Source organism: Pocillopora damicornis, chromosome 11 (assembly GCF_964200805.1).
Source record: "Pocillopora damicornis chromosome 11, jaPocDami1.2, whole genome shotgun sequence".
NCBI lineage: Eukaryota > Metazoa > Cnidaria > Anthozoa > Scleractinia > Pocilloporidae > Pocillopora > Pocillopora damicornis.
Window position 1 is genome coordinate 20,888,547 of NC_142680.1, and position 19,535 is coordinate 20,908,081.

Below are 19,535 nucleotides of genomic sequence, written 5' to 3' on the forward strand. Positions count from 1 at the left end.
TATGGAGAACGGTAGACAGTGAAAGAGACACAATCGAAGAGTCGACGAGCGTTTGTTAAGTGGGTGGGGGCTTGAAACATGGAATGTCAGTACACTGTCAGCTGCAAAGATTATCAACTTGGCGCGCGCGGGTCAAAACAAGCATTAAAGTCCCCGTAGGATCTGTTCTCCCTGCATCTCACGCGAATCCTTAGAATATGGAGACAGACAATGAAAACAAACGCAGTTTTTGTATTTTATACACTCTCTATTTCTCTTACACAAAAAAGTTAAAAAAGTACAATACAAACTGCATTAAATTGTTCAAGGCATTAAGTAAAGTACACGCTAAACGGAGACACTAAAATGAACCCATTTATTCCCAAGATTGATCATAACTTAAATTCTCCTCGCAAAATTAATGCACCGACAAATATGGTGTCAATAAGAATTAGAGAAAATCTAAACTAGCGGATTATTTTTCACTAGAAACGTTATGTTTCATCGAATTCTCAGAAAGAAGCAACAAAGAAACATTCTTATCAGTTGGGAGAATTTTTCTTCACAACTTGGGAGTTAATGAGTCAATGAATAAAAACTTATGTAAATGAACAAATAGCTTCAACTTTAAATACAAATAGCATCAAAACAATTCACACCAAATACACTGACATTATAAAAAGAATGTTTAGTCGAAATTGTCCCAGCTTGTTTTTAAAATCCTACGTTACATCATATTCAACCATGTGCAAGGTTAACTATTACATTTTACACTGGCAGCATATACCAATGGTAGTTATGAAAATCTGTCAAAAATTAACATTGATTTTACAAAAATGTCTTTTAAAACAGCTGTGATACAGTATACCTTAAACTTTTGACCACATAACGGGTTCTAATTACAAAGCGTGCTCTGAATACCTAAGTATAAATTCTTAAATCTAAGAAAGATATCATCAGACATCTCCAAATTATACTAAGGTAAATTTAAAGCCATGAAAAAAATTTCAACAGGAAATTTTCAAAAAAATGCAAGTTTTATCCTGAAGCCCTGAACCTTTTTAACTACGGCCTAGATTTACATTTATTCATGAACATTTTCACCAAAATAATTCCCATTGACGACTACATGGCTTACTACTTCAAGTGTTTCCCAAATTTATTGGCGTAAATATTTTCCTAATGAAAACAACAAATTCCATGTCACATACATTAAAAGTCACAGCAATGGAAACTTCAGTTAAAATAAACTCTGTTTCGCTATTTCCTTGTTTAGATTACATGGACAATTTGTCTATGTTGTCGTTCTCTAAAACAAACTGACGAGTGATTGATAAAATGGACTAAAATTGATCAAACTCGTTTGATTGAAAGCAGGCCGTTGTAGCCAGCTCTTTGACTTGTTGTAGGCCTTTTTGCTGAGCAATTTCAATTTTGGTTTCAACATTTGTAAGAGTCATATTAGAAAAGTCAAGCGGGCGGAAAACAATTGTAGGCCGGGCCCACGGGACTAGAGGCTGGCCACACCCCTGATAGTAGATCTAATGTCTCTAACATATGGTCAGTAAATTCAACAACATCATATCTGATGATTACTTCTTCAAATTAAGCTTAGAATGGCAATCTTGGCACTGATGGAATTAGATTGCATTAAAATAGATTGAAAAAAAGTTGAAAATGATAATCAATTTTTTTGTAAAGATAATTGCAAATTGCAACAAAATAATTTATGACGAAGGAAAACCATTAAGATCAATTCACATATGGCTGCGAATTTTGCAAATCACATTTTTGAAATTAAAATTTCACCACCTTTTGCAAATGACAAACTGTTTCTTTGCTTATCAAAAGCTTAGAGTATCAACGTAATTAAAACCCGGTGGACAAGCTCCTGGTTGTGTACAAGAAAAGAAACCTTTAAATTATTTTACACATAACTGATTGCAATAAAGGAATAGATCTGAGTGTCATTTTGGCGAAACGAAAACCTCGTAGTCGCCTTCAACAACTTCAGGCATTAACAGCAGAAGCCTTGTTGCATCTTGTTCTCTTCGCAAGCACCTAAATTTGTAAAGGTAAAAAAATAGCAATTCCACTGAACAAAATATACTGAAATAGTCTGTTTTATTTCTTCACCAAAATAAAGTCACACATCTCAAGTTCCATTTAACAAAAAAGTGAAAAGTAATGAAAAATAGCCAAAAAGCGCCAAAATGGAGAAGCATTTAAACCTTCCAAGTTCCTGCGTCATTCATTTTGAGATGAAATAAAAAAGTTTTCATTTATGTGATTTCATATTCAAATTTTCTCTTTCCTTTGCCTTGAAGTCAAGAGTGACGTCATCTCCAATCAGCAAAAAGGGCGCCCAGTGTTTGATGTCGCAGAACTTGTCTGATTCTCTGAGGCTTTTCATGGCCAGGTTCAGTGACTCGCTCGCTGGTTTCCCTCCAGCAAGTTGTTGATAAAAGTATTTCATGAACTCAAGAGTAGCCTCGTCATCAATCGCCTACAGGGACACCACAATAGACCGAGCACCAGCCCCCATAAAAGCGCGCGCAATGCCAACCACACCTTCAGCCTTGATCTCGCCCCGGCCGCTGTGGCAGCAACTAAGCACAACAAGTTTGGCCCGAAGTTGAGCATTCAACACATCTCCAATTGTTAAAATGTAATCCTCCTCCGTTGGCACAGTAGATATTCGGTCTGGGTCAGGTGTAAGAGCAATTTCGCCAGTTTCCATACATCCGTGTGCTGCAAAGTGAACTAGGGAAACGGAACCGAGTCTTTTCAACACCTCATGTTTCGTGGCCTGACTGCCAGTGATTGGCGTGATATTCAGAATTTTTCCGATCATTTCTACTTCTTTTTTAGCACACTCAAGCTGCTCGAAGACTTTCTTTCCCTCGCTGTTAGTAGCCTCGGATACCCACGGATCTCCTACAAGTAACGCACCGCTGCTTTTGTGATAATCATCTGGGCAATCGGCAATGAGTCTAAGACTTGCTAACGATGAAGCGATTCGGATTGTGAACGATTCACACAGGTAGTTAGAATTACCATCCTTCAATGCAGCGTAAGGAGCGATCCACAGGGGTCCATCAGGAATAATGAGTAGCTCATCCCCTTCAATCAAGTCAGCCACCGGCTTCATAACGATATCATACAAAGTGCTCAAGCATCCGTCTTGTTGGATGTGAGGTTGAGGCTTGGCTTCTTTGGTTTTCTCATCCACTTTCGAACGGCCCTCCCTCAAAGCATCTAAAGATCGATTCTCGCATCTCACATTAGAACGAACACCAAGTTGTGTATAGACATCGAGCATGAACGCCTCAAAGGACAGGCTAGATCCACTATTCTCTGAAACAAAACCTTTTAGTTTACTTTGTCTTAAGTGAACTTGTTTTCCTTCGGACACAACCCAAAGATAGACGTCAGCTTCGTCCACTGCCTGAAAGACAGTGTTTGATGGAACGTTTTTTAAAACTGCGCAATCTTCATCTTCTCCCTTGTGCTGACTTGTTCCACCACAAAAACTGGATTCCATGAGGTCGGTCAGAGCTTGAGCTCGTCCTTTCTCAGCAACAAATAAGGCTTCATCTACATTACCTTGTTCTACGAGAACTCTCCACAAACCCGTATACGCCGCTTGATGCCGATTTCGAAAATTAACTTTCCACTCATCTTTAGATATTAGAAGTACTCTCAAGGAATCGAATAAGTTTATGCTAGCTTGGTAATGTTCAACGGCTTTTGGCAGTCCACCTTGCAACTCAAAAACCAATCCTAATGAATAGTAGGCCGTTGCCTCCATGGATTTCTCTCCTACTTCTTTAGCTACTATGAGATGTAGTTTGTGGTACTCTATGGCTTTTTTGAAATCACACAGACGGCCATAAGCATTGCCAAGATTGCCATAAGCAACACCCTCCACATGCTTGTCTCCTACTTCTTTAGCTATTTTAAGACTTAGGTTGTGGTACTCTATGGCTTTTTTGAAATCACCCAGACGGCCATAAGCATTGCCGAGATTGCCATAAGCACCACCCTCCCCATGCTTGCCTCCTACTTCTTTAGCTATTTTAAGATGTAGGTTGTGGTACTCTATGGCTTTTTTGAAATCACCCAGACGGCCATAAGCATTGCCAAGATTGCCATAAGCGTTACCCTCCCCATGCTTGTCTCCTATTTTTTCAGCTATTTTAAGATGTAGGTTGTGGTACTCTATGACTTTTTTGAAATCACCCAGACTGTCATAAGCATTGCCAAGATTGCCATAAGCACCACCCTCCCCATGCTTGTTTCCTACTTCTTTAGCTATTTTAAGATCTAGGTTGTGGTACTCTACGGCTTTTTTAAAATCACCCAGACGGCCATAAGCATTGCCAAGATTGCCATAAGCGTTACCCTCCCCATGCTTGTCTCCTACTTCTTTGGCTATTTTAAGATGTAGGTTGTGGTACTCTATGGCTTTTTTGAAATCACCCAGACTTTGAGAAGCATTGCCAAGATTGCCATAAGCACCACCCTCCCCATGCTTGTCTCCTACTTCTTTAGCTATTTTAAGATGTAGGTTGTGGTACTCTATGGCTTTTTTGAAATCACCCAGACGGCTATAAGGATTGCCAAGATTTCCATAAGCGTTACCCTCCCCATGCTTGTCTCCTACTTCTCTAGCTATTTTAAGATGTAGGTTGTGGTACTCTATGGCTTTTTTGAAATCACCCAGACTAAAATAAGCATCGCCAAGATTGCCATAAGCACCACCCTCCCCATACTTGTCTCCTACTTCTTTAGCTATTTTAAGATGTAGGTTGTAGTACTCTATGGCTTTTTTGAAATCGCTCAGACGGTGATAAGCATTGCCAAATTTGCCATAAGCGATACCCTCCCCATGCTTGTCTCCTACTTCTTTAGGTATTTTAAGATGTAGGTTGTGGTACTCTATGGCTTTTTTTAAATCACCCAGACGGCGATAAGCATTTCCAAGATTGCCATAAGCACCACCCTCCCCACGCTTGTCTCCTACTTCTTTAGTTATTTTAAGATGTAGGTTCTGGTACTCTATGGCTTTTTTGAAATCACCCAGACTGCCATAAGCATTGCCAAGATTGCCATAAGTTTTACCCTCCCCATGCTTGTCTCCTACTTCTTTAGCTATTTTAAGATGTAGGTTGTGATACTCTATGGCTTTTTTGAAATCACCCAGACGGCCATAAGCATTGCCAAGATTGCCATTAGCGTTACCCTCCCCATGCTTGTCTCCTACTTCTCTAGCTATTTTAAGATGTAGGTTGTGGTACTCTATGGCTTTTTTGAAATCACCCAGACTGTGATAAGCATTGCCAAGATTGCCATAAGCACCACCCTCCCCATGCTTGTCTCCTACTTCTTTACCTATTTTAAGATGTAGGTTGTGGTACTCTATGGCTTTTTTGAAATGACTCAGACGGTGATAAGCATTGCCAAGATTGCCATAAGCGTTACCCTCCCCATGCTTGTCTCCTACTTCTTTAGCTATTTTAAGATGTAGGTTGTTGTACTCTATGGCTTTTTTGGAATCACCCAGACTGTCATAAGCATTGCCAAGATTGCCATAAGTTTTACCCTCCCTATGCTTGTCTCCTACTTCTTTAGCTATTTTAAGATGTAGGTTGTGGTACTCTATGGCTTTTTTGAAATCACCCAGACGGCCATAAGCATTGCCAAGATTGCCATAAGCGTTACCCTCCCCATGCTTGTCTCCTACATCTTTAGCTATTTTAAGATGTAGGTTGTGGTACTCTATGGCTTTTTTGAAATCCCCCAGACGGTGATAAGCATTGCCAAGATTGCCATAAGCCTTACCCTCTCCATGCTTGTCTCCTACTTCTCTAGCTATTTTAAGATGTAGGTTGTGGTACTCTATGGCTTTTTTGAAATCACCCAGACTGTGATAAGCATTGCCAAGATTGCCATAAGCACCACCCTCTCCATGCTTGTCTCCTACTTCTTTACCTATTTTAAGATGTAGGTTGTGGTACTCTATGGCTTTTTTGAAATGACTCAGACGGTGATAAGCATTGCCAAGATTGCCATAAGCGTTACCCTCCCCATGCTTGTCTCCTACTTCTTTAGCTATTTTAAGATGTAGGTTGTTGTACTCTATGGCTTTTTTGGAATCACCCAGACTGTCATAAGCATTGCCAAGATTGCCATAAGTTTTACCCTCCCTATGCTTGTCTCCTACTTCTTTAGCTATTTTAAGATGTAGGTTGTGGTACTCTATGGCTTTTTTGAAATCACCCAGACTGTGATAAGCATTGCCAAGATTGCCATAAGCGTTACCTTCCCCATGCTTGTCTCCTACATCTTTAGCTATTTTAAGATGTAGGTTGTGGTACTCTATGGCTTTTTTGAAATCCCCCAGACGGTGATAAGCATTGCCAAGATTGCCATAAGCCTTACCCTCTCCATGCTTGTCTCCTACTTCTTTAGCTTTTTTAAGATGTAGGTTCTGGTACTCTATGGCTTTTTTTCCCCGATTATAGAGATCTATGACTTTCTTGACATCACCTGAACTTGCACTACCGTGGTCATGACTAATAGGATCTTTTTCCTCCATGGATTTATCTCTCACTTCACTGACAGACTGAAGTCTCAATGACAAGAAGATCCTATTGTTTTTGTCAATCTTTTTTATGTTAAGGGTTACAAATGTGGAAAAACAAAAAAGATTATGTTTCTAAATATTGATATGTAATAGTCCATTTTAACATTTGCGTGCTTGGTTTCCAAACCTCAGAACAAGAGCGATGATTAAGGGTGACCTTGTTATAATAAAAACATTGCTGCCTTTTAAATGCAAACTACTTTGTTATTATCTTTTCTAGATACTGGTCTCTATTACAACAAGGTAACCTTCAGCCTCACTCCAAATCAAAGGCTTCGCAACTAAGTACACAACTATAAAATGGCCCATTAGGAGGGCTTTGCATGAAAGATAGAGGATTTATCAACATTCAGTCTTAAAGTCAGTTATGAAGTAAATCTACACTTCAAAAAATGGTTTTTTTCTGTGTGCAGCCTCAAAATTTAACGCGCAATATCTAGATTTAATCCCTAGTTTCCAAAAACTGAGCAGCACTTGCTCAATTTTTAAATTAATATAGCTTTAATATCTGACAAATGTTTTACAGCAGTGGAAGAAATGAGTCTATAACACAAATGCATGTCTTCAAAATTTTTATTTGTCCATAGGAAAGCACAACGAAAGTTTCCGAGTCTCTAAGTAGTGGCAAAAGGTCGAAGGAAAGAAAATCTGCATAAGATATGTAAACATTACCGAGCTTTTTGTTTTGGCTTATTTTAGAGAGATCATCTACCCAAGTACTATGTACAAACTGGATAAAATTTAGTCTTCTAACCCTTTAACTCCCGTGAGTGACCAAAAGAGAATTTCTCCTTACAATAGCAATACAATATCAATCAGATAAGCGTTGAAAGTAAAAAAGATATATGAATTTAAAAATAGTTAGTTGATGCAATACTGAATTCTCTGTACTAACATTACAAGAATTGTATTGTTGACAGTAAGGATAATTACAAATTTGGTCTGGGAAATTAAAGGGTTATTTAAACTAATCTACCAGTTATTGGCATGGATAGTAGAACTAAGTCAAATTGGCTAAAAGGAGTAATTTCATTAATAAGCCATGAGGTAATAACTTCTCCTATGTTTTTAATCACACACACACTTAAAGTATATGAGCTGACAAGTTCCCATCATAATTAATACCCTTCTTTGTATTTTCTCCCTTGAAACATCAAATTATGGAAACTTTTTTCCATTATACCCACGGTTAAAAATGAAAGATTCCTTCAAAGGATACAGCTAGTCCCTTATCACACCAAGTGATTGCTTCTTCAAATCTCTTCAGTTCAACACAAGCAGCGGCTCCTGTAGGCAACATCACAAAGAAGCATACTATTACTGTAGCTCAGTTCTGAGAAAAGAACCTGAAACCATTGAAATCATTACAGACCAGAAGAAAAAAAGAGGACAAAACAAAACAATACAAAAAAACTAAACGGAAAAGAATAAACAGGCCCTATTAGGTTTCAGTTAGATTTATTTAGCTTTAGAGACAACGGAAACTTTTAAGAACACTTAAATTGGGATCAACAACTGCCACAAAAACACTAAGAGTTAGGTAAGTCCTGATCCTTCTTTCTAAAACAGCTAGATAGTGACTTAAGAGCGTGTCCACGAGAGCACTGGGCAGTCGTGCTACATGCCATCTCACCGATTTCAGTGAAACTTTTTCAGTTTAAAGGGTCTACCCCAAAATTAAAAAAAAAACAGACTGGTCTCTGTTTTGGTTTTTTCTGGGGGCAAGATAGATCACCCCCCGGTTTTCTTGGTTTTCACCAAGGAAATCGCTTCAAATAGGTAAAATGTATGAAGCTCTGCTGCGTTGGTATTTAACCGATTACTTTGACGATTTGCACACATATTTTAACATCCTTAGTTAATGTCTGCTGCGAGTATCAGTTAGTTTGATCAACGGCTTGTCAATCAACAGAGACAAATGTATGACTGTGTTTTTAGACTTTTCGATTCATCCAAATTTTTGCAACCTTGAGGTCAAATATCTCCCGTTGCCAGAGAGCTACAACACTAATCTTAATTAACCTTTATAACCCATCATTTCATCTCTGAAAATCATCAAAAAAATCTTTGGGCACCACCGTATTTTTGTCTTGGATAACTTTGAAAATCTGCGACTGTGACAAGTTTCTATCGACTACACCTGTCACGCAATTCTTGTTCTAGGCGTCACTTGACAAAATAAACCTACATTTTTTAGCTTTTTATACAAGATGATTGGTGAAGAAAGGTAAAAAATGTGAAAAACTTTCAAGATTTTTTGTAGGAATGGAAAATTTCACGTTTAGAGAGATGCATGTTGACGGAAAATCAATGGGAAAATCGTAGCGTTTCTTTCTTCAGTCGTTTATTACTTTGAAGATTTGCTAAAATCAGGATATAGGGCTCTTGTACAGAACAAAACATTCATTAGCCTATACTCTGATCGTCTATTATCATTATCGCACAGTCGCATAGAAATCTGCAGATTATTCTGAAATTGTTATCTAGCAGATAGCATGAAAAACGCGCTTGAATAATTCCTACTAAGAGTCTTCGGGTCACACAACAGATGTTAACTTAGCGGAGTTCTGCATGGAGATTTTAAAAGGCATCCAAGACAAAAATACGGTAGTGCCCAAAGATTTTTTTGATGATTTTCAGAGATGAAATGATGGGTTATAAAGGGGAATTAGGAATAGTGTTGTAGCTTTCTGGCAACGGGAGATATTTGTTATTTATAAAAGTCTAAAACCAAAGTCGTATATTTGCCTCTGTTGATTGACAAGCCGTCGATCAAACTGACTGATACTCGCAGCAGACATTAACTAAGGATGTAAAAATATGTGTGCAAATCCTAAAAGTAATCGGTTAGATACCATCGCCGTGAGAGCTCCATACATTGTACCTATTTGAAGCGATTTCCTTGGTGAAAACCAAGAAAAACCGGGGGTGGTCTATCTCCCCCCGGAAGAACCAAAACAGAAACCAGTTTGTCTCTTTGAGTTTTGGGGTATATCCTCTAAACTGCCAAAGTTTCATTGAAATCGGTGAGATGACTTGTAGCACGACTGCCCGGTGCTATCGTGGACACGCTCTTAACATATCTGACACCTGTGACTCATTGGACTTAAGGAACTAAAATATTCATGCTGAAATTTTGCTTTGCATTCCGCATTGAGTTCTTCATCCCGTTAAAAATAATATTCTTATCGTGATTAATGGAAAGTAATGGCTTAACAGTCAAGAGCTGGATTCAAATGTACATCAGGGTGGTCTCGACCTCTTAATTAAAGTCCATTGAGACAAGATTGAACTCCATTTAACCTCATTTAACCTTAGAGTGTTGAGTTCTTTTGTTATTATTATTATAGCACAGCGAACATATCTAACCTCTCACAATTGCCTTAAGGAAAGTTGGATTTAACTCAATGGCTGCTTCTGCATCCCTTAGTGAATCCTGGTGATTTCCTATTTTATTGAAATAAATATCTCTGATTAGCCATACATGTTGCAAACCAACTACCATTACTATAATTTTGGGAAAAACTTGTGATGCTCATTGATATCTGGGGTAAGAGGTTACTTCTTTGTATATTTGAGAGGCCAAGATAAGACGTAAATTTTTCCGGGCATGCATTCAAAATTATCACCTTTTTCAGAAAACTACTGCTGACAACTCAATAGCTTCAAAGTAGAAAAAAAATGCCTATTAAAGCTCTCATCATCTTACCAAGTTTAGAATATGCAATAGCCCTGTTGTTGTGCAGTTTGGCCTTCAGTTCTTTCTCGTTGCAGTTCATTTTAATTCCTTTGGTGTAAAAATGAATAGCATTGATAAAATCTCCTTTCCTGAAGGCCTCATTACCCTCATTTCTATAAACATCAGCTGTGGCTGCAAAGAAAAAATAAAATAGTTGAAAAAAAAATTTAAAATAGGTGTCAAAGTCTGTGGTCGTAGTTAATAATTATTAGTGTATAATCAGAGCTGCCAAGATCTGGAGATTTAAAATCTGCAGATTTTCAATAGTTATGATGATGCCAATGATGTAGGTGACAACATGGGTAAGAATAATGATGAGAGTTAAGCATCACTCAACTTGAGGCAAACCCCTGAGCATTTAAATTTTTGGAGATAGGTTTCCTAAAATTCCCATTCCCTGGGCAAAAGTAATAAAATGTTCAAATGCCCCACACAATTTTATGTAAAAGGCGAAATAATTAGCAATTTGACTTTCAACTAGTTGATCAAGCTTTAAAAACTAATTGACCAAGCTTTAAAACCGAGACCTTGAAGCTTTATTTCTTCTGACCCATTTGTTAGTGAAAGTACACTATCTACCTTAAACACCTCCATATTCAACGATAATTAACACATATACTCTACTGGAAATTAGATGTGACAGTTTTTATTTCAAATCCCCTAACGCCAGTCAGGCAGGGCTAAACCCCCCCCCCCCCCCCCCACCACCCTCTTTGGCTTGTATGAAGATCAAATGCCTGTGGGTTGCTCGAGGAGAAGGGAGGGAATGTTGAAGGTTTCAAAGTGATTGTGTTTCATTAAAATAGAAAGATGATGGTGATGATGATGATGATGGTACCTATGATGCAAACTTACACAATAGATGTTATATGATGATCAAATAAAGTCTTAAATTATTATAACTTTGTGTTATTGCTTTGAGCTGTTAAAAAAGAAAATAGCAAAAGTTTTTGTGTCATAGATCTTCTCAATGAACAGCATATTGTAATCATAGAATAGAGTCATGACTGGCCAAATATCTTTTAAAGTGGTCATACTCTGTATTTATCCTTTTCCACATCCGCTTGCATTCTTGAAACTGATCCTGATCGAATAGAAATTGTTCTAACAATTACTGAAGGCGAAGTTGAACCTAGCTCACCTCGTAAAGTGTCCTCGTCAAAATCTGGTGCATTTTCTTTGTCAGGTAAGTCTTCATTTTCACATGGAACTTTAATTGAACTTCTTCCTGTAGCCATAGCAACTGTGAGAAGACTGATGCTTCTTACAAAGTTGTTCTTTTAAGTCATCCTAGCCTGAAAAAAGGTGATTGCAAATGGTTATAAACATCAGCTCAACATATTATCCAGTTGCAAAATAAATATTTTTTCCCTTCTGAGAATGGGAGGGATACATAGACACAAAATCAGAAGCCAATTAAGAGCTAATGTCAACATGCATCAGACAAACGGCGGCAAGTCACCCAAATTCGTTTTCTCTCCTACTTTCATATTTTGTAGCCCAATATGTCCTAATAATTGTGGTGTAGTATTTTTGTGAAAATACATTTTAGTTTTTGAGAAATGATTTTTTTCGTTGGACCACTCAAATATCCAAATTTTCACTCTGAATATTGCCCGAGTTGTGTGACCTCATGTGACGAATTTACTTAACCTCCGGTATTTCTTTCGGCATAATTCTTTGTTTTATCAACTAAACTTAATCCCCTGACATTATTGAGGATGGCAAAGAAATATTTATTTTTTGGTAAATATTTTTGTCCGACATACTTTTTCCATGTCGAAAAGTAGCATCAAAACAAAGACAGTTTTAACAATGACCGATATGACAAAATCTACTGAGCTTCTAGTTTTCAAAAGACAAAAGGATGGTTCTAAAGTTACTGTAAAAATTTTCTTGTGCAATTGTGTTGTTCTATCGTGAGACGAACTCAAAGTCCGGCAAAGTTTACTTGCTAGCGACTATGAAATATACATGGTGTGCCCACTTGTCACCACATTGGCATATCGAGGCATAAATCACTACAATTTGTAAAAAAATCTAACGCAACACTCTTACCTAGTTTATTTATGATTTTATAAGAGCAATAACTGTTCCGGTCATTACATTACGCTTGGGTATTACTTTTTTGCCGGGAGCTCAGGTTTTACGTTGTGTTTTCCCCTATCCCAGTTATATTAGAAGCTAGTCACGCAGTAATTGATACCAACACAAATGAATATTTACCCTGTGTGAATATTTTTGTTTATGTTGAATTGACAATATTACAGTTTGTTACTTTTGTGGTCACTAATCGTTGTTTCAGTGGCAGCGTAACAGTTCAAAGCGGGTTGTTGCTTCAACGCTATTGAAATTTACAGTGTTCTGGCAGGAAAGCAAAGCATGATGTTCTGGTAATAAAAACTCTTTGGGGCCTTTTACATGATATCGAATGAGTTTTGTTCAAGAACGAGTTCATCCCGGTTGTCGCATGATACCAGAGTAAAATTATTCGAAACGAGTCATTTGTGAATGAGTTTATTGAGGTTTTAATTCCAGAACGAAACACTTGTTCTGGACGACCTTTTGCACCTGTATAAAGTTAACGCGGTACGACACTCATATCTGTATGAATCCTCTTTAGGAGCGAGGGAAGCATAGAAAAAGGACGTAAATACTTGTTTTTACCACTTGTTTTTATAATCCAAATTATCTTGCATGTAAACGCGGCATGAAATTCATTTCATTTCGGAATGAAACCCATTTTGGAATAATGTAAAAGGTACCTTATTGACGGACCATTAGATTTTTTATGCGGGGGGGGGGGGGGGTCTTTTGCCAATTGCACGACTTGTCTTCTTCCATTGAACCCGTGCTCAATTTTTTCGGCGGTTATTGCCCAACACCCCAACACCCGCATCAAAAATCTAATGGTCCGTCCCTAAGATGCTATCAGGTCCTACAACTTTTCCTGTGATCAAAGAATTTGGATATATAAGTATTACTCGCGTTATTGTTGTTTTTTTTTTTTTACATTACCGAGCGAATTTCAAGTGATAATTTCAGGAAGTAAGAAGCAACAACAAAAGGATTCCTATCAAAGCGAGGTGCCATTTTCAGTCATACCTGGTCGGACACTATGAAAACAAAGGATGACACGCAAGCAGTTTACTGCAAATTTGACATGAAAATAATTCTGATGCCTCTTTGAAAAGAGAAAAAGGCTTGAAAAGTAGACATCGCGCGATCTTTGGCTATGTTACAAAAGAATACTTTATGCACTAGAAGTGCACAGATCGAGTTCCGGATGCACTTGAAAAGTCTGTTTACCTACCAAATTATGTCAAGACGAACAAAACAAAAAAGGTACAGCCGTCCTGCCTCGAAGCAGGACAGATTTTGTCAACATAAAAATCTGACAGATCAGTGCCAAAAGTTGTTATAAGTAAATAACCACTTTACGTGAATTTTACGAGGTGAGACTGACAGCTCGTAGTTGACAAATCATATCTTTTGTTTTTAGGTGCTGACAGGGTTGGTAGGGGAGGTGGGGGAGGAGGAGATCAGAAATGGGTGAAGATGCTTGTCGTACCTTTCAGGGGTCAAAATCAGTGATCTGGTACCTTTTATGGTGTCTCCAACTTTAGTGGACTGCCAGAGACCTAGCTGGTACCTTTTAAGATGTTTTTCGCTCAATAAAATACCTGAAGTAAGCATTTAGTAAGCACTAGGACGATTTTAATGATCTGGCTTGAGCCTCTAGAGCACATCGATAAAGAAGTTCTCATTTTTGGGATTTTTTAATTTTTTTTAGTTTCAATTGTTACTTTATAGGGGTAGATATCTTTTGTTGCCACTCCCACACGGATAAGACTCAGGTACCTTTTATAATTTTTAGAGGGGTCGTTTTCGAAATTCCGGCACGCATCCTCGCCCTTTTATATAAAGGGGTTCCCGGGGGGTGCTGATACGTGCAACACACTTGAAATTTAGCACAGACAAATTTTGATGTGATTTTCGGTGAAGAGAAAAAAGTTTTGTCAGTGTCTTGTAGCTACTGCGGAAGGGCCCTTTACCACTGTGTGCTTAATTACGCGTCCTGTCAGATTGCGGGAAGCCTACAAAGTGCTCAAACATTAGTATAGAAAACTCCGCCTCTGTCTGGATTTTTGAAAATTTCAAGATTAACAAAAGACAGTCCTAATTTACTGAGATAAATTGGGCAAAAAATCATCATCTGTATGTTGCAAGTTCGTATACTTTGTAACAGAAGCAATTGAAATTATTTAAACCAGAGGCTGTAGTAGGTAGTTACGTAAAGTCTGTATTTAAGAGTGGCCCATCCAGGCCCTGAGCTTATAATCCTGGATTCCTCACATGAAGCGACTTGGTATTACTACTCCTCCCTGGACATGATGACAGTCCACCCCATGGTTACCCCCCCCCCCCCCCCCCTCATTCTTCCCTCCTGTCATTTCATCAGGTTCCCCTGACTAATTTCTGGTACCCATTTATACTCCTGGTTGGAGAGGGGTACCATGAGAGCAAATTATTTTGCACAAAAACAAAACACATGACCTGGCCAGGTTACAAATGCAGATCTCTTGACCCTGACTCCACCTCACTAATCATAAGGCCACCATGTCTCCTCAAGAGGGGAGAGTTTATGGTGAATTATTTTTCATAAGAAACAACTTTTGCAAAACCAAAGTAAAATTCTCTTAGCTGATTTTTAAATAGGGATTACTGGTCAAAACTTACAAAATGTGTAAGTTTTTTATTCAATTTCCTCCAGTTGAACCGACATCCATATGTGTGCAGCTGGCTGTTAGTTCAACTGGACACTTTTGACAGGAAAAACAATGAAATATATACACTAATGCATGCTGATGTATGTTGATATGGATTTCAATTTGGTACAGGTGCTGATGTTTGTGGTTTACCAGTAGATGTATATTAAACTAATTGTTTTTGCAATCCTTTCACGTTTACACTGTTTTGTGCACAGAATTGATTTGTCTTTGATGCTAACTTTAACTATCCTGATAATCCAGACTAGTTGTTTTTCAAATATCATAAAATCCTTCCTGGCTGTCTTCACGTACAAAAAATTTCAATAAATGTAGAGGCACATGGAAATCAATCGTTCTGGAATTCAAAATAGCCTTAGATACATGTACAGTGTAGATCACACTTTCGAAAGCCAGTACTTACTTCTTACTAACCATTCGAGCACGAGTCTTTACTAGGGAATATTGGCCCAAGGTTTCGGCAGTATAGAAATGGCATAGTGCCAATATTTCTCAGTACAGCTCACGAAAGCAAGGTGATACTCATGCATTAATGTCACTTGCACTAAACTAGTTTATTAGGAATTTTCGGGCTTCCAAGCAAAAACATAGGCATGCGTAGCATGCAAGATTTATTTTTTTGACCGGGTGGGATGAGATGGGACACTTTGTGTACCTAATGTTTTTATTTTTGTAACAGAAAAAGAGCATAGCTTTATAAAAGATCGAAAATATTGCATTACTTCACCTTAAGAGAAAGAGAGAAAAAAGGTAATTTAGCTTAGCTCACACAGGTATCTTGTGGTCTATTTTCTCTATTGTCTAAATACTTCTAAGCAAAAATAAAATGGATCGGTGCCACGCTTACTGTTGTCTCCTTCGCAGCAGTTGTTTGGTCTCGTCACACAACGCCATCTATTCCCCGACGGAGAGAGAGCGCGTAGCGTGATGAGACCAAATAATAGTTGCGAAAGAGACCACGCTTACTGCCGTTCCTCTACCAGAGAAAAAAATCAAAATTATTCGTCTACAGTTAGATGCCTGAAAATATAATTCCATGTCATTCTACTACGAAAATCAAACTGAAACTCTGTTGTATCTCCAATAGACTCTAATCAAAGATATATTGCGATCTCGACCAATGAAGATACATTTCACAAGAGAAAAGGATAATATTTGAGAGAGGGCTCCTTGATTGGTTGTTGCCTATCCGGCCTTTGCCCAATCTGTGTGAAATACTTTATAAAATGCAGGTTGTTTACAAGGAATAAACATGCGATTGGATTAAGTTCAAGGTAGTTAAAAGCCGAGTTTATTCGTAGAAAAAGTCAAAACGCGGGAGAATTGCGTTAAATGTTCACTATCGGTAGCAGTTAGTGTGAATTTTTTCCAGTGGGGTTGGATATTGCGATTAGAATACGTGATTAAATGCAGATTGTTTACAAGGAAATTACACGTGATGGAGCGAAGTTTAATTTGGAAAAATGGAATTTAATCGGCGAAATAAAATTTGTAATCAGCAGACTAGGTCAGGGAAGCAAAATAAAAAGAAATATAAATATCCCAAAAATCTGCACACCCCCTCCCCTACTGCCTCCTTCTACTTGCTTTTCTGATGGTAATTTCGTTTCTAAGTATTAATTCACTCTATTTGAGACAACAAGGTAGTTTTCCATTACCAGAAATCCGAGATATCAATCATACTTGACCTCTCCAGGCTTTGGCCAAGAAACAATTATAAAGAAATGTGTGGGATAAAAAAAAAAATGTTCAAAATCTCCAAGGATCTTTCATTTTCTTGTCAAGATCTTCAAGGGTCTTTTATTTTCTTTCCAAGATCTTTAATTTTCTTGCCAAGATCTTTACGGATCTTCACAATTTTCCTACCAAGATCGTTCAGGATCTATTTCTTTCTGTCATTTCAAACTAAACTAATAGATAAATATTCGCCACCCAGAATGCCTTTAATGAAAATCACCAACGGGTAGCACTCATGATTTTATGTGGAACGAGCAAATGCAATTAGGCAATCTCATTCAAATTTTCGTTTAATTTCCGACTCGAGTTATGACGAGCAAGAACAAGGAGCATGTGGTTCACTCGTTAATTTATGTAGGACAAAAAAAAAGAGCAAAGAAGACGATCATTTATTCCAAAATCTATGTGTGAGCTGGATTTCAGCTTATTTTGATTTTCTACAGGTGTGCTGATAAATATTCAGTTACGCTGTGTTCTTAATATAACCTATATTTTTTCAAAAGAGGTCAAATGATGTGTTAAAGAATTCGTATTTTGATTTGTCGCCTTAAAATTTTCTCTGACTTAAAATACCTGCCAAGTTTTGTATCATTTAATAAGCAAGGAGCGTTTTACATCTTACCCTCGAAACGTGTGTTTGTGACAACTGCCTCCTCTTTCAATTTCTATAATGCGAACAGGATGTAACACGTAGACGGTAGTTTATAATCAATAATCCATAACATTTTCATAACTTGCTCTTGTCTGCGATCATATGGTCTAGTGTGTTGTTGCCGGCTCACTTTGCTGAAAGACCTATATGAAACCAAGACCCCACGCCTCATACCGGATTGTCTATATTTTACAATGTAAAAAGTTTTCATTTGTTATTACAAACTGGCAATGTTATTGATGGAACACTGCGAGTGGGTGAGACAAAAATCCTCTTGGTCTAATTAATCGTTTCAGAGCTTACCTTAAAATGACGTTTCGTCAGCGATGGAGCGTTGAATTCGTCCTTAAGAACCTGTTAAATTTGTAAAATTTTGCAAGACCGAAGGTATTTGGATGAGTTCTTCAGAAGGTGACTTATATCACGAACGGTGTCGAGAGGGTACTCTTTTCCTAGTGGTCTCACGACGTAGGAATATTTGATTTTGTTCCTCTGAAATTTAGCTCGCGATAACCTAGAAGCAACGCTTCGAGCTGGGGATGGCGAGCGTTAAAGTGGGGCGTCAGTGGGGCAGTGGTTAGTGCGCTGGACTCTGGGTCGAAGGGCCCGGGTTCAAGTCCTACCAGGGGCATGTCGCTGTATCCTTAAGCAAGATGCTTTACCCACTTTGCTTCGTCTCTCGGATAAGACGTAAAGCCGGAGGTCCCGTCTCACAACCGTTCTATGTTACAAATAAATTGTGGGACGTAAAAGAACGCACGCACTGTTCGCAAAGAGTAGGGCACGTAGTGCCCGGTGTTGTGGTCTATCTCGATTTGTGCCGTCGTAGGTCTGGGTGGGTGAGGTGTGATCACAATGGACTGAAGCGGCTGCCAGAGGCGCCTTTAATATGCTGACGTCCGATCTCACCTCTCTGGTTCCTCCGCAATTCAGCCCTTGGCTGCAAGGGAGGAAATTGGCACCATCTATCTATCTATCTATCTATCTAAAAACTTCTCGCTGCCACCAAAAGGATGCAAATGACTCACTTTTTGTTTCACGACCATAATGATGTTTTTACCATTGCGTGACATTCTCAGGAAAACCAAAAGTTGATGACGCATTGTGAACTTTCCCGAGGAAATGAGTCATAAATAGTGAATAATACACGGGCGCGCGTAGATGCGAATTTGGTTGATGGAATACAATTCAAGCACGTGAAAAATTGCCTAATGTTCACGTAGTGCAATGATTGGGTATATTCTAATGGACTTTGGACGTTGTTTTTATGGTACGTGATGGAACGTGAGTTGTTAGGCGTGTTCGTTGCGCGTAAAGGAGCCGTAAAAACACGTTTGACTTAAAAATAATACAAAAAATGAAATGCGAAACTTTCATGTCCCGATAAATCTCGACCTTAATCAACGAGGTTCTCGCGAAGACCACAAACCACCACACTTATCAAATGAGCCCAAGATTTCTGGTTAATGTTATTCTTTGTGCACAGCCCCCTGATCCATGACATCATCTATAAGAACATAGGTAAACGTAGCATGGGCGGGTTGAGATGGGACACTTTGTGTACCTAATGTTTTCATTTTTGTAACAGAAAAAGAGCATGACTTTCAAACGGAGGAAAATATCACGTTACTTCACCTTGTCTAAACTCACACCACAGGCAGCCCAAACTCCAGCTGCGAGATGATCATCTTGCGAAATAAGATTCATGGTGATTTTTGCGGATTTTTTCGGATTTTCTTTATCTGGCGGTGGCATACCTGAATATTCTTATGAGTTGTGCCGTATTTTGACTTTCCCCACAGGCTCGTCAAATTCAAACAAGGAGTGAAAGTACTAGGCAATACTACAAACCAATGAATAGTCTACTAGGTTATTTATGATCCAACTGCTTTTTATTCCGCATTGTCTTTCTGCTCATTTCTCATAAGGCGGGAAAAGCAAAGTGGATAGAGAAGCGCAGCGTGCGTAGCCGACCGGTTAAACAGGTTT

General features: G+C 38.4%; 1 protein-coding gene across 1 annotated transcript in view; it reads right to left on the reverse strand.

Annotated features, from left to right (window-relative positions):
- Nucleotides 1-1,946: 1,946 nt before the first annotated feature.
- Nucleotides 1,947-19,535, reverse strand: part of LOC149038154 (uncharacterized) — a 78,801-nt gene continuing 61,212 nt past the window's right edge. Inside the window, exons 2-5 of the mRNA XM_089186439.1 lie at nt 9,998-10,075; nt 7,848-7,915; nt 6,120-6,649; nt 1,947-2,040 (exon numbers count right to left, since the gene is read on the reverse strand). Of these exons, the coding sequence (XP_089042565.1) occupies nt 1,947-2,040; nt 6,120-6,649; nt 7,848-7,915; nt 9,998-10,075 (770 nt within the window). The remainder of the gene's footprint in view (nt 2,041-6,119; nt 6,650-7,847; nt 7,916-9,997; nt 10,076-19,535) is intronic.